This window comes from Nematolebias whitei, chromosome 4 (genome assembly GCF_014905685.2).
Source record: "Nematolebias whitei isolate Nwh7 chromosome 4, NemWhi1, whole genome shotgun sequence".
In the NCBI taxonomy this organism is placed as follows: domain Eukaryota; kingdom Metazoa; phylum Chordata; class Actinopteri; order Cyprinodontiformes; family Rivulidae; genus Nematolebias; species Nematolebias whitei.
In genome coordinates, this window is record NC_056501.1 from 10,845,784 (window position 1) to 10,860,574 (window position 14,791).

The 14,791-nt window shown below is 38.2% G+C and overlaps 1 protein-coding gene across 1 annotated transcript in view; it reads right to left on the reverse strand.

Annotated features, from left to right (window-relative positions):
- The window catches only part of pcdh12 (protocadherin 12), a 21,496-nt gene that overhangs the window by 1,219 nt on the left and 5,486 nt on the right, over positions 1–14,791 (reverse strand). The window contains exons 2-5 of the mRNA XM_037675192.1: positions 12,953–13,044; positions 10,313–10,449; positions 7,437–7,451; positions 570–737 (exon numbers count right to left, since the gene is read on the reverse strand). Coding sequence (XP_037531120.1) covers positions 570–737; positions 7,437–7,451; positions 10,313–10,449; positions 12,953–13,044 — 412 coding nt within the window. The remainder of the gene's footprint in view (positions 1–569; positions 738–7,436; positions 7,452–10,312; positions 10,450–12,952; positions 13,045–14,791) is intronic.

A 14,791-nucleotide genomic window follows, 5' to 3' on the forward strand; every position in this document is an offset into this window, starting at 1 on the left:
TTCAGGGGTATCTGAGGCAGGCTTGAAACACAAGAGTCAGGGTGGCTTCTGGGTAATACCAGATGGCTAGGCCTCAGACTGACGAAGCCTCTTGGATGAGGGGCGAAACGTTTCTTTTTAACAAAAAAACGAAGTCCAGATGACATGATTCAACCTTTTTTGTTGTTATATACCTGGATGACTGAGAAAACAAACTTTGTGTTTTTGAAACCATTAGTGAAAAGGCCAGACTTCAGGGGTATCTGAGGCAGGCTTGAAACACAAGAGTCAGGGTGGCTTCTGGGTAATACCAGATGGCTAGGCCTCAGACTGACTAAGCCTCTTGGATGAGGGGCGAAACGTTTCTTTTTAACAAAAAAACGAAGTCCAGATGACATGATTCAACCTTTTTTGTTGTTAATATATTACAGTATTCTCTACTATCACCACTAACCTAGTTATTTTTTGTAAATGTTTTGCTAGAAACAGTTTAGAAAACAAACTCATAGAAATTATAATCGTTTCCTAGATGTGCCCATAGCATGTGCCACTTGAGTAAATTTAAATTGAGGTATCAATTTTGACTTTACCAAAGGTGGAGAAAGAGGATGTGGGGTCCAGGCCTTCCTGTGGCAGCAGCTCACTTTCTGGGGATGGACGCTCGTTGGGAACAAAAATATTTTCATGGTAATCAATTGTGAGGGGCAAGGAGAGTCTGGCCATCCAGGCGTGGTTGCTGACCTCAGAGAAAACATCATCTGCAGACAAAAAAGAACCACATCAGTTACTGTATATGAATTGCCTGACAGTATTTTTTTTTACTGCAAAGTGTACTGCAGGTCACAAACATGCCACATGTGATACTGTGTATTACACCTATGTTTTCCATGGGATGATCAGTGGAATATTTACCACATGTTGAGCAGACCAGGCACAACTTTTAATTGGCAGTCTGTGCCTTGGCTGCAAGCCATCAATTCCTGTGACCTGTACATTTCAGAAGCACTTATGGCAGAGTCCTAAGTTACTATGCAGAACCCTCAAGCGCCCAGTCCTCTAGTAGAGAACCCAAACTTGACAGGAACAATGCAGATGTACATATGGAAATTGCATATACTGAAGTTAGATCAAATGAGAAAACTTTCAGCATATACAGCTCATAGAGTGAGTTATCCTGATGCATGCTCAAAAATCCAGGTAGATAAATCTATCAAGGTTAGGCACGTCCTCTGGACAGATTCTTCTTTGCTGAAACATTTCGTCTTTCATCCACAAGACTTCTTCAGTCTGAGAAGCTGCAACAAACTGAGTCTTACAAGCAGGACCTTCTCAAAGTGGACCAACCAGTTTGCTGGTGAAAGACAAAACAAGTTGTTCACATGTAAAAGGAGGACCATCAGCTTAACGACTAATAGTTGGCTGCTTGGTACTCATAGAAGGCTGACCTCCAGGTGTGGCTTGTCGCTGTGGAATGGAATAACGAGACCTACACTGCAGGATAACGACAGGTGGGGAATTGCCCCATATGAAGGAGGCAGATATAATTTTGCACTGTAGGATGGAGGCAGTCAGGGTCACACAAAGGTGCATTCAGTTGGTGGCCAGGATCAGAAAATCAAACGAGATTAAATCTTTTCTAACACACCATTTAGAAAAACCCAGAAAATAAAAGTCCAAATTTTTGTGTAATTACTATTTCAGCCGCTTGGGGGCACCAGTGGAACATCAAATATAGAAATTATCAAAAAAGACACTTCCCATGAATTTTGACCTCAAATACTTCTACTAATACTATATTATGCCAATCTATATTGATATATCTATATGGATTATTTTTCTTTAATTGGAACAGGTTTGCTTGAATGAAACTAAATACTTTCTGTCATGTTCTACTTTTCGTGGTACTTCACAGAAGAAGGGCAGCTTGTTTCTAAAAGCCTGCAGCCAATCATGTTATTCTCTGTGTGACTACTGGATAGGAATATGGTGAAATGACAAAATTACTTTATCTGACTGATATTAATGAGCCCTCACTCTCATGTTTGGCATCATGTGTTCTGAGTGTTTGTTAATCATCGCATTCACAGAATGCTGCTCTGCATGCTACCTGTTGTCAGAAAGTTCAGAGTGAGTCAGAATGTGTTTTTCTTTCTTATTCTTTTTTTGTTCACAGAGTCCAGATTGTCTTACAACTCATTTAACAGAGTAGATTTTATAAATTAGGAAATGATCTAAAGTTTAAATTGCAGCCTAATTTTAAAATCAGTTTTCCTTTTGTTGCTGCATGCTGTTCATGACATTGTTTTCCTATTTGTGTTTTGGTGCAACAGCTTGAGTTCTTTGCAAACCTTTTAAGTTTTATCTGATCTTATTTAGTAGAAAATCATGAATGATTGTTTAACATGTAACTAAAATCTGTTCAGGTATTTGCATAAGTCTGTTTAGCAGTAAAGCGATAAATTGTCATTGAGTTCTACTACTGTGTGTCATATGACAAACACATTTGCAAAGATTATGATTATATAGTTTTCATTTTTCCAGATTATGTTGCCACAGATTAGACCGCTGCATGTTTTTTTTGTTTTTTTTCCATAATATTATATATAATAACAGTATTATACAGTATTATATAACTGCTGCCAGAGTCTTAACTGGACTTGGTAGGAGAAATCAGATCTCTTCACTGGTTCCCTGTCAAATTCAGAATTTAATTCAAAATCTTACTTCTAACCTGCAAAGCCCTCAACAACCTAACTCCATCTTATATTTGAGATTGTATTGTTCCATATTTTCCTAACAGAGGACTTCGTTCTCAAACTGAAGGCTTACTCGCAGTTCCTAGAGTTTTCCAAAGCAGAATGGGAGGAAGATCGTTCAGTTATCAGGCTCCTCTCTTGCGGCACTAACTTCCAGTTTCTGCCTGTAAGACTGGCACATTGTCCAGTTTTATAACTGAGCTTAAGACTTTCCTTTTTGATAAATCCTTTAGTTAGGGTTGGCTTTTTATGATGTTTTAGGCTTAGACTAATGGAGGAGAAATTGACCTCATTTCCTTGCTAAAATTGAATAGTTTTCATTTAATACTATTTTTATCTCACCTTGTGATTCTCGACCTGCCATTGTGTATCTGTTCCTCCTTCCTGTTTCTCTCAAACCTAGTCGGTAGAAGCAGATGACCACTTGTCCTGAGCTTGGTTCTGCTAAAGGTTTCTTCCTCATGAGGGAGTTTTTCCTTTTCACTGTCGCCTTTGTGCTTGCTCAAGATGAGAGTTCTGCGATGGAGTTAAACTCAAAGCAGTCATCTCCTCATAAATATTGTTAACTTACTTTTTATGTATATGAATGTTTCTGTTCAGTGCCCTGAGATGACTTCTGTTGTGACTTGTGAATTTAATTGAATCGCACTCTTTTCACTTATTACAGCATTACCACTTCCATTTCTAACAACATGCTGCACATCCTTTCTAGCCTGATCACTCAGTTTCACCGGATGATACAAGACTTTTCCCCCCCTAGTTAGTGTCCAGCCTCCCATACAACTTCATCATACACCTTCTGCTTTGCCTTAACTACCTCCCTCTTTGCTTTACATTGCATCTCCATATATCTCTGTCTAATTTCTTCAGTCTTCTCGCCATCCCATTTCTTCTTGGCTAGCTGATTCTTAACAAACAACTTCTTTTTTTGTATCCACCTACTTTCCTCTCTTTGTTTTGGCATATTTCACCCACAACTTTACTTTACTTGAAATACTAAATATGTAGCATTTCATGCTGTTTTCTTTTTTCAAAGATAAAAGTTTGTTTTACATTCATCATAAAAGCTAACCCTTATTAATCTTGAAATCATAAATGTGTTTTTAAAATAACCATAAGGCAGTGCACATATTTCCAGTTTTCTGCTCTGAATACACAACTTTGTCACATAATAAGAAATATATGTATGTATAAATATGACAGGCAAGAAGAAATTTGAACCTGATTATGTTATCAACACTTTTAAACTATAATATGTGAGTTTCTTTGATTTCAGAGCCGCTGGGCTAAAATGTGAGTCATTCATAATCCACACAACAAAAGAAATTCCCACTCACTCTTTTGTTTCACTCTTGTCGTCTAGTTATAAAATGAAACTTGGTTCTCCACCATTACACCCCCCCCCCCCCCCCCACCTGCCTGGAGGCTCTTACTACAACAATAGCACAATACCAGGAAGAAAATGTTTAACACGCATGGATCACACACTCAGAGGCTACACAAAGAAGCCTTGGCCTTCATACCATACACGAATTCCTGCCAAACAATATGACTTCAGAGTGGTTGGGGCTAAAACAGCTCTTTTTATCTTCAGGGAAAACAGCTGTTACATATCAGAATTATGTATTTAATAAAAATCTTCCTAAACTCAGTACAGTAAACAAATGTTCAGTCAGTTTTTATACACATAGCAAACAAAGAATTCTTAAATTGTGAGCTGATATTTTTCTTTTGCTACAGAAGTTTTTTTTTTTCTGATGATTTTGAGCATTTTATTTCCTTCAGCGCTAGAATGTGGACATTTATTGGCTTAATTTTATTTAAAAAATGCTCCATTTGAATGGAATTCATGGTTAACTTTAAATTATTGAACTTCTTGTGAGAAATATTTTCTTTGCTGCAAAAACTGTGAGTAGGTTTCTGCGTCTTGAAAACGTCAACTTTGTCATTGAGTGACAAAAAACAACTTGTTGACTAAGATTTTGTATTTTCTCATTTCCTCCACAGCAAATTTGAGAAATAATGAGATAAATTATGGAAATATGAAGCCTATAGAACTGCTTTGAGTGCAAAGTGGGAGATTGAGAGCCTCAAGTTCCTGATTACATCTCTTGTTTTGTTCATTGGACCATGGATGGTAAGTGGCTTTGAGACTAACAGAATCTCTCCCTTCCACATCTGAAACATACGTTGGGGTACTCGATTGGAGACTAAATCCAGTAGGACGGCGTCTTCTTAGTTCCCTGAACAGCCAGTATTAGCTGAACCGTCACCTGAGTGCCAGTGCAGCCTGAAGGTCTTCCATAGCTTTCTGCGCCATCTGCAAAAACTTCTGTCTGCAGTTCTCTGGTGCCGTTGTTTTCCGAGCCTTTGGGGCCTCCATCTGTTCTGTGCCAGAAGAGGTCATGATGCTTCTTCCTCACCTGTTTGGACGATTCCCAGGCTGTCCTCCAGAGCTGCCCTGCATGTCCCCGGGCCACCCTCAGAACCGTCTCACTGATCTGGACGGTGCATGGGCTGTCCCCAAGAACATTTTAATGTATTCAACAATCATTCTTCGTGTCCAGGAATAACCTTGTCAACTTTTTGTTTCATGGTTTAGATTCGTCCATCCTGTTTCCCTCAGCCCTCCCGAGTCTGTTTTTTTTTTTTAATCATTTGTTTGTTCTGGTCATCTGATGATGACCCTATGAGAGGAAGGCACTGACATGATCCATGTGTTTTATTATTTTTTTTTTTGTCTGTTTCTTTAGGTTTCTCTGATTTTTACATTCATTTCCTCTGTTCCTCCCAGTGTTTCTGTAATTTCCAGTGTTTTCTCTTGTGTGTTAATGTCTCTCTGTTTCTGCTCCTGCCCTGCCTACACTCACCTGTTCTCAGTTGTCTCCCTGTCAGACATATTCTCTGAGTTGCATGTGTCCTTACCTTTTTATTTATTTGTTTGACTTATTTGTCAGTTATGTAGGGACCTTAAAAAGTACGTTTTTTTTTTTGGGTTTTTTTGCCACTTGTAACCACTGTGTTTTTACTGTGCATGTGACATTAAATTTCTTGAATGTTGAATGTTCATCATGGCTTCCTTTAAATTCTGTGTTCCTCAGTTTACAGTGTCCGTACTTGTGATTTCATTTTTGCTTTCCTGAGTTTCTCAGTGTTTGTATTGTTTTGTAAATAGACTTGCTGCCATGTCATCAATTATTATTATTATTTTTATTAAATCAGTTTTTGTTATCTTCAAGCTCTGAGTACTGTCAGTAATCTTGTGTTCACAAACCTCGTGACTTCATGACAAGACCTCAGAGCTTGGTACAAATAATTGACTTGGTGGTCTGGCACACAGGTCAGGTTCTTTGTGTTAGGCCTGTTTAATGAGTCATTCAATCTCCCACGTCAACATACCGATGGTGCATGAAAAGAGAATACTCTCTGATGCCTTGGGGTCGTTGGGAGAGAGATTCTGGTTTGATATTTCTGGAACCAGGGCAGTAAGTCTGGCAAAGAATAGTCACTGGCGGGCTTTGGGGCATTGAGTCAATTTGCTGATTACAAGTATGCCAAGTTTTTGTGGTTGGTCAAGACAGTAAGCAGGAGACCCCATTCAACCCTGTTCAACTTCTCAGCATGTGTAAGTTGGTGAGAGAAGAAGGCACAAGGACGTAGCTTTTCATCTGACTCAGAACATTGGGGAAACACTACTGCTTCAACACCTGAGTCCGATACAGAGAGACCTGCCAATGCTGCTAACAAGACCACGCCGCTACCAAACCACACCGCTAACAGTACCATGGTGCCAACAGGACTATGTTGCTAATATAACTTCACTGTCATTAGAACTACTCTGCCAATAGGAACACGCTGCTGTAGATTTATTTCTTTTTCACTTTTGGCGTCTTGTTTCTGTATTTTTCTTGCATACTTTAAGTGAATCCCAGTTTTTGTTAGTTTTGGGGTTGGCTCCGAGCCCGATTTCGCTTGCATGGTGTAAATTAGAGCCGAACAGAACCTATGAGAATCATGCTGCTGTTGTTCAGTGTATTGTTTTGCACTATTAGTGACTAGCGTATATATTAAATATTTTATCATACTGCTGGGCGTTCATTTAGCATATATCTTAGTTTATATCTTAGATCCTTATTTACTATTTCTTTTTACGCTTTATATTTTTGCTATTGTTGGATGTAACTGGGACCCTGTGTATACAATTTTGTTCCATCTCATGTATCATGTAAGCGACTGACAAGAAAGAACCTTGAATCCTTGATACATCGTCAAGGAAAAATTATCTATAGTCTGGAGTAGGGATGTGCGATATGGCATACAATTCATATCACATAAAATTCATATCACGATACGTATTGTGAAGGTTGACGATAACAATATATAAGTATATCACAATATGTTTTTGGTATAAAATTTACAATATGAATAAAAAAAGCATAGGGTGGTCTTTTGCCATCATTTATTTTGAAAACTGCTAAACCACAAAATAATCTCAATCAAGAAAATTCCACTACTAGGTCCAGAGAGTTTTTAAATAATAAACAAATCAAGTATTAGGCTTCTTTCTTGTAGTGCAAAACAGTGCAATATATATCAAATGTCCAAAAAAGTTCAATCTGGTCCTCTGGACATTCAAAGCAGTTTTTTTTTTTTTTTTTGAATGTCCAGAGGACCAGATTGAACTTTTTTGGATTTTTCTACCTGGATTATTGAGCATGCATCAGGATATATCAAATGTATTTTAGCCATATGTTTTCAACAAAAGTATATGTTGTTAACTCTTAACAGTTTCCAATATTTTAACTTGAGAAATGAACAGCAACAGAGCAGCATTTTACACTGAAAACACTTAACCTGCCAACCCAGTGGACACATACACAGAGAGAACATGCAAACTCCACCCAGAAAAGCCTCCGGATGGGATTTGAACCAAGGACCTGCTCGCTGAGAGGCAGCAGCTCTACCAGTTGCGCCACCATGCTGCCCAAAGATAAAACCAAAAAATATATCGCTGTCTCATGAAACTCACATTTTTCTGCTTTCACAAACCACCCTCTCATGTTTCTGAAGGGGTTTTATTTTTGTGTGTACTCAGAGTAGATGAGTATGTCATCTAGACAAAGGAAAACAAAGACATCTAGAAAATCCCCGAGGACATAATTCACTAGAGCATGAAAAACTGCAGGAGCATTAGTTAAACCAAACAGCATGACCAAATATTCAAAATGCCCAAGGGGTGTTCTGAAAGGGGTTTTCCAATCGTCTCCCGCTCTAACCTTCACAAGATGGGATGCATTCCTTAAGCTGAGTTTGATAAAGATTTTGACTGAGTGTAGATGTTCATAAACTAAATCAATTAAATGAAGAGGATTATCCTTTTTAACAGTGATCTGGTTAAGTCTTTTGTATTTAATGCAAAGCCAAAGGGTCTACTCATTTTGAAATATTTGAAGAAAGACAACATTTTTTTTTTCATATTTTAAAGCATATCAATGAATGATGCATCCTAATCTTTTCTTCTGTACGAATGATAAAAATAAATGGTAAATAAATGGTAGAATGAATTATCTTTCCCTCTCTGAACATGAAGTACATTTATTGTAGCAAAGGTTTTGTCAGGAATTCTCTGAAACAACTCCTAAACATTTTTTTACACTATTTTGCATTTTAGTTTGACCTTTAATTCAAATATGGTTTAATATTTTGTTTTTTCATGACACTAAAATGGAACAGAATAAATGTTTGATTTTTATTTTTTTAATTGATTCATTCCAGACATATGAAAACCATCGCACAGGGCGTATCAACTTCAACACCAAAAGGAATCTGTGCATCCATACATACATATATATATATATATATATATATATATATATATATATATATATATATATATACCTACACACATGCATACACACACATTTGAACATACAGAACCCCTTGCAAAACAAACACACATCATGCATTTGCTTTGACTGAATGCACACAAAATAAATCTGTAAAACAAGTATAAACCCAAGGTGCACACACATATCCACGTACACATACCCATATACATGCACACACACACATATCCCATTTAACGTGTCTGAAAAGGGGTAGGAAGAAGTAAAGCTTATTTAATCCTACCCCTTCTCCAATACTCCATCGTTACACTTTAAATCCGTCCACTTTTCCGAGTCTTATGAGTCCATGAGAAGAAGAAAACAAAAACAAACAAAAATACATACATACACATATAAAATAATGCAGAAAGTAATCCAGCATTACTCCAGTGATAAATTCTAGAGTTGTAAACCCACATCCAAACATTCACCTCCAACTACACACTCATACACATTTACACACACAATGCACCCCAAGAGCACCCACACCCCACCTGTCCAAACATGCTGCACTCCGACACCAAAACCACCCAAGTCCAGTGACCCCACCTGCCCCCACCCAGCACCTCAAAATGCCAGTGCGAGAGCAATGTCGCCTGGGGCCACTGTCCCGCCACCAAGGAGCACCAAATGCGGACCACCAAGGGAACCCGAACCTAAACAACCACGGAAACCAGACTACAGAACAGAGGAACCAGGAAAAGTGAAGGACATCCAACCACCTCTCGAATACAACCTAACCTATCCACATACACACACCCACACAGAACACACAACCACACTCATATGTACAATCCTATTTACAACGTTAGAGACACCCGTTCAGGTTAAAGATCATCAGTCTTAACTTTTTCTTGTACAAACTCATAGTTGGACCATGCTTCAGTTCTTGGTTGAGTTTATTCCAAACCCTTACACCACTGACTGAAGTGAACATTCTTTTCATGGTTGTTCGAACACTCCTGGTTCTGAAGTTAAGGTTTCCCCTATAATCATAACCTGCATCTATATCAGCGAAGAGTTTCTGTATATTCAGAGTCAGAGGTTCTTTATTTGTCATTCGCCCTACATGTGGTACATGTGGTGGTAAATGGTAAATGGACTGTATTTATATATCGCCTTTCTATCTGATCAAGACACTCAAAGTGCTTTACAACACAAGCTGTGTCCTCATTTACCCATTCATACAGCACTCTACTAGATCTCTACAAAGCTAATTGAACAAATCCTTCTAAAGAGACTAATCAGTGCTTTATCACATGCATACACCGATGGGACACACATCGGAGGCAATGACAGGTACGGTGTCTTGCCTAGGGACACTTCAGCATGTGACTGCTGGTGGATTCGAACCCCCAACTCTTGCATTGGAGGAGGACTACTCTAACCACTCAGCCACAGCCACCCTGGTGGAACGAGATTGTGTAATATTATCTGGTTGTTTATTTTTAGCTTTATACATCAGCTGAGCTGTATGAAATTCTACCAGATCAGTCTGTATTGCTTTATTATTATTATGCTTTAATATTCAATAAATATCTAGCTTTACTAAGGTAAAATTTCAGTGCATGTTGATGTTGTTTGTTTATGAAGTTGTGGTAACATGAGAAGTCATCAGTTTGTGAAGTCTTAGCCTTTCTAGCAAGTAGAATTACTGCGTCGCTATCTGTCCTATTAGAAGGTTTTTACCAGAAGTGTTGAGGTCCTCCTCCAGTTGTGGTTCTATCGGCGACTCTCGTCCTGGTTCCCAGTCCACATCTCCAGCCTCACTTTCACCATGTCCACTGTCTTTAGTGCTCTGCCAGTCTGAACACTCTTGACCTCCATATCTGCACCAAAATATAGAACAGCTTTTATTCATGGGGTTTGAGTTTTGTGAATGAAAATATGAAATGTCATTTGTTTCATTTGTCTCTATGTGGCCCTGTAATGGACGTGTGTCATGTCCAATGTGTACCCTGCCTTTTGTACAGTGATTGTTGGAGATAGACAGCAGCATGATCCGTAAAAGAAGCAAGTAGAGAAAATGGATGGATGGATGGATGTTTTTTACTTTTTCACTTTACTCTCATATAATACGTATATTTAGCACTCAATGTATATGTAGTGACCTATCAGCTAAACAGAAAAGTGTATTTCATGTTACCTGGTAAAGTCTAAACCCTGCAACGTAAATATGTCAGGATCTGTGTATCTCAGCTACTTATTAGTAGTTCTGAGATTATTTTTAGATTTATGCCCTACATAGTTATTATGGTCTATCTTACCTGATCAGTTTATTTCACTAGTTAGTTTCCCTAAGTTCAGATCTCAATAAGTCTGTGTGGTTTCAGCTGATCACTCTTTTGTTTCTTTCCCGTGTTCCCCATACAAGTAGTTCCCAACCATGGTCCTTGAGGAACACCTGCATGCTTTTGTTGTTTCCCTGCTCCAACACACCTGATTCAGCAATGTAATTACTTCCTTATGTTCTGCAGAAGCCTGTTAATCACCCATTCATTCAAATCAGATGTGTCATAGCAGGAAAACAACTAAAACATGAAGGATAGTGTTCCTTGAGAACTAGGATTGGGAACTAATATCTTTAGTTAACTCATCACTGTTAATCAGCCTACCATTCTAAACTGTTTTGTCTGTATTTAGTTCAGGTGTCCCCAATATCTCATCAGTATACTGTATATAGTCAGTCTCTTTCCATCTCCACCTTAGCAGTATGTTACTGGTCTTGATGCCACAGTGCCAGTCAACTACATGCTCCCTGTGTTTAGTCTCTTTGTGCCCTTCAAGTTAATGTATGTTTGTGCTGCCGTGGCAGAGGTTTTTGTTTTTTTTTGTTATGATAAACTAAGTTAGTATTTTGGTTTCCTCATACGAGTCTGCATTCTGGGTTCCGACTTACTACCATTCACCTATTGCAAAGATACAAGGAAGGCAGCACAAGAAGCAGCAGCACATGAAGAAGGAGAAAGTAGGTGTAAAGGCTAAGCTGACTGCTAATCCAAATAAGACAGCTATCTTCGTACCACTCTCAAAAGCAAAATGGACAAATTGAAACTACAGATAGCTGCTCATACCCTGCATTATTGCATGTCACAATGAAAACAGTTAATTCTTCTTCACAAGTATACTTGCTAAGCAGTGCATCATGAAATATATATAACATCACTCCACTTTCTTACATAAGTTTATTACCAGTGGGTTTTTTTTTAATTACAACAATACAAATTTCATTTCTTCTTTTCCTGTTATATGTGTAGTGGTCAGCCCTGTTATTTCACGGTAAGAAAGTCTTCAGTTTGAGTCTGATGTATTTGTGTGTGAACTTTACGTGTTCTCCCTGTGTTTGTGTGAGTTTTCTCCCATTATTCTTACTTTTTCTCCCCCAGTCCATAAATATACATATTCATATGGATTGAAGACTCTCAATTGCCTCTAAGATTGAGTTGGAGCACGTGTGGTTTTGCATCTTGTGTGTTTACAGATGGTCCTGCAAAGAATTGGTGACCTCTTCAAGTGTCCCCTGCTTTCACCCAAAGCATGCTGGGATAAGCTACAGCAACCCCATCCCACAACCCCAATTAGTGAAAAGCAGCAGGCAATGGATGGATGAATGGACGGACATATACCCATCTATACGTACATATATTTGTATGAGTATTTTGTGAAAAACCATTAAAAAGTTGGAAACTAAAGTAACTACTGGTTCTAATAACTGACATTGTTCAATAACTGCATTATTCTACCATTTGACAACACAGCCAATTTACTGAATAACAAAACATGATGGAAACACATGGTACAAATAGGTCATAACACTGTGGTAATACTTTCTCTAAACGATGCAGATGGAAGAAATAATGGAAAAGATATCTGTTAAGTGTTGAGGATCTTCTCTACACATGAGTCATTATCACAGTCTTGGTGGGAAAGAATCACATTTTTGTGGGTTTAAATGCATGTGATGGATTCCAAGCATCTAATCGACTGTGACAAAAGTTAAGACCAAAGTCTTAAGCAGAGATCCTGTGCATTGAGTGGCATTCATTCGTTTTTGCTGGTTCTGCAGTTAATGGTGCGTATTACATTTTGAAATTCAGTTGTTATGGAAATAACACTGGAAGAATCCTGACCCATTAACCTCGTATGATTGGTTAGTAATCAGAGTAAGTGTTTGGGATGACTTTCAACCACTACCACACCCAATTTTAGCTCAATACATGTAAAAAGCATCTAAAATCATTTTGTCTTTGGAGAAAACGAGTTTTATAGAACAGCATTTCCTCTTAAAGTGTCATGTTAAGCTAAAATGTATAAAATCATCATCAGACGTACCTGCCATTGCGATTTGAATATTTGTTTCCACGGAAGTTTGTTCTTGGCTGTAGTTGACCCTGTCGGAGAAGAGAGAGGAGCTGGGAGATCTGCTGCAGATGAGAGGAAACAAAAAGAGGGAAACACAGAAAATAATTTAATAAAACAAGACTTTGACTTGAGGGAATTTTAGGATTTATTGGTATCTGACAGCAAACTAATCCAGTTTTATGTTAAATATTTATGTTTAATGTCAGCAACTTTATTGAGCAGGAAATAGGCAGAATATTGTTAGTTTTTTTCAGAGGGGGTGAGTTGCATTTCATAAAGCTTGCAAAATTAATTTAAAAATGTTCGCAAAAATTGATTTTATTCATATTTCTCCTCAAAAGAGACTTGTCGCAGGGACTCACATGAAGGGAAAAGACAATGCTGTTTTAACACTATTCTGGTTTCACTGCATGCAGCTTTTCTAATAAAAATGCAATAATTTACTTTAGGGTCCTTTCACACTATAACAACTGAGACACCATTTGCCATTAGCCAGTGTATGGACATTGTGTCCAATAAACTGGAATACGCTAAAGATGGAATAAAATAAATCAAGCTGAGGCCTTTTTTGGATGTACAGTATACACACCATATTGCTAACAAGTTCAACAAACTGTGTTTAACACATGAGTAACTTGTTCTTCACTTGTCCCTAGCATAAACATCATTTCTACAGGTGAATGACAGTGTTAATAACTTATGCAGAGCTTATTCGCAACTTTAGTGTAACTTATGCTGAACACATTCAAAGTGTGAAGAGCGTATTACGACCTTTTGTGTTATCAGATGTGAAAGGTGCAGTCTCCGTACTCTGCACTCCTAGTCAGTAATTTGGCATTGAAGCACATGCCTCAGAATAAATCAAACAAATCTGTGATCAAGAAAGCTGCAGCAGGATCCTTCATCGCTGTGGTGATAGTTGTGGACCTCTGCACCTCATGGATCCAGCAGGAGTGATGTGTGAAGAATCCATCCAAAGGACCTGACTCTACTTTGTTTGATAAGAATTATTTTTCTCTGGTTAATATTTTTTACAGATTTTATAATTTTTGTTTTGTTTGTTTGTATTTTATCTAGACCAGTGTGTGTTTCTCAGTGGTTTCAAACAATGAGAGGATTTTAGGTTTTTTGTGTGCTATATTTTGGGAACCAACCAAATGTATCCATCTTTCTGCTCACAACTTTCTGTTGACAGCTCTGTTATACAGCAGGGACACACCAGGGAGAAAACACACACATACACAAGTGAAGGAGTGTGTGCGTGTGGAGACTAATTTATGACTATTGTAGCCTTGATTGTTGTATGTTTTTGCACAGGCATGCTTCTGCAGCGACAGGAAATGGCCTCGACGTAAAAGCTTATTCTTCTTTGTTCCACTTCCTTCCAGGATGGACAGAAAAGTCTAGATGTGTGTGTTGAGGTGGATGTAAACAGCAAGTCTCTGTCCTCCCACACATCCAACAGGCCACTTCCTCTACATCCTTGATGGAGAAGAGAAACATCTGAGGTTCTATGAATGCCAACTGGGTCAGTTGTGGAGAACTTTGAGTCAGACACAAACAAACAAAAACAACCTGTTTGTACCTTTGATGGGATTCATGTATGCAAGTCTTGTTGCAGACTTTTGCATTTGTTTGCTGGACGTTAGCAATGACCTTTACTCCAGATGACCAAGATTTGTGCTTAAACAGCACAATTTTCAATAACTCACCACTGTCTCTGACTACAGAACATTTCTGATGGTACTTTGAATGAGTATGTCAGCATTTAATGGGGGATGCATTTCTGAGAGTTCAACTGGTACTGAA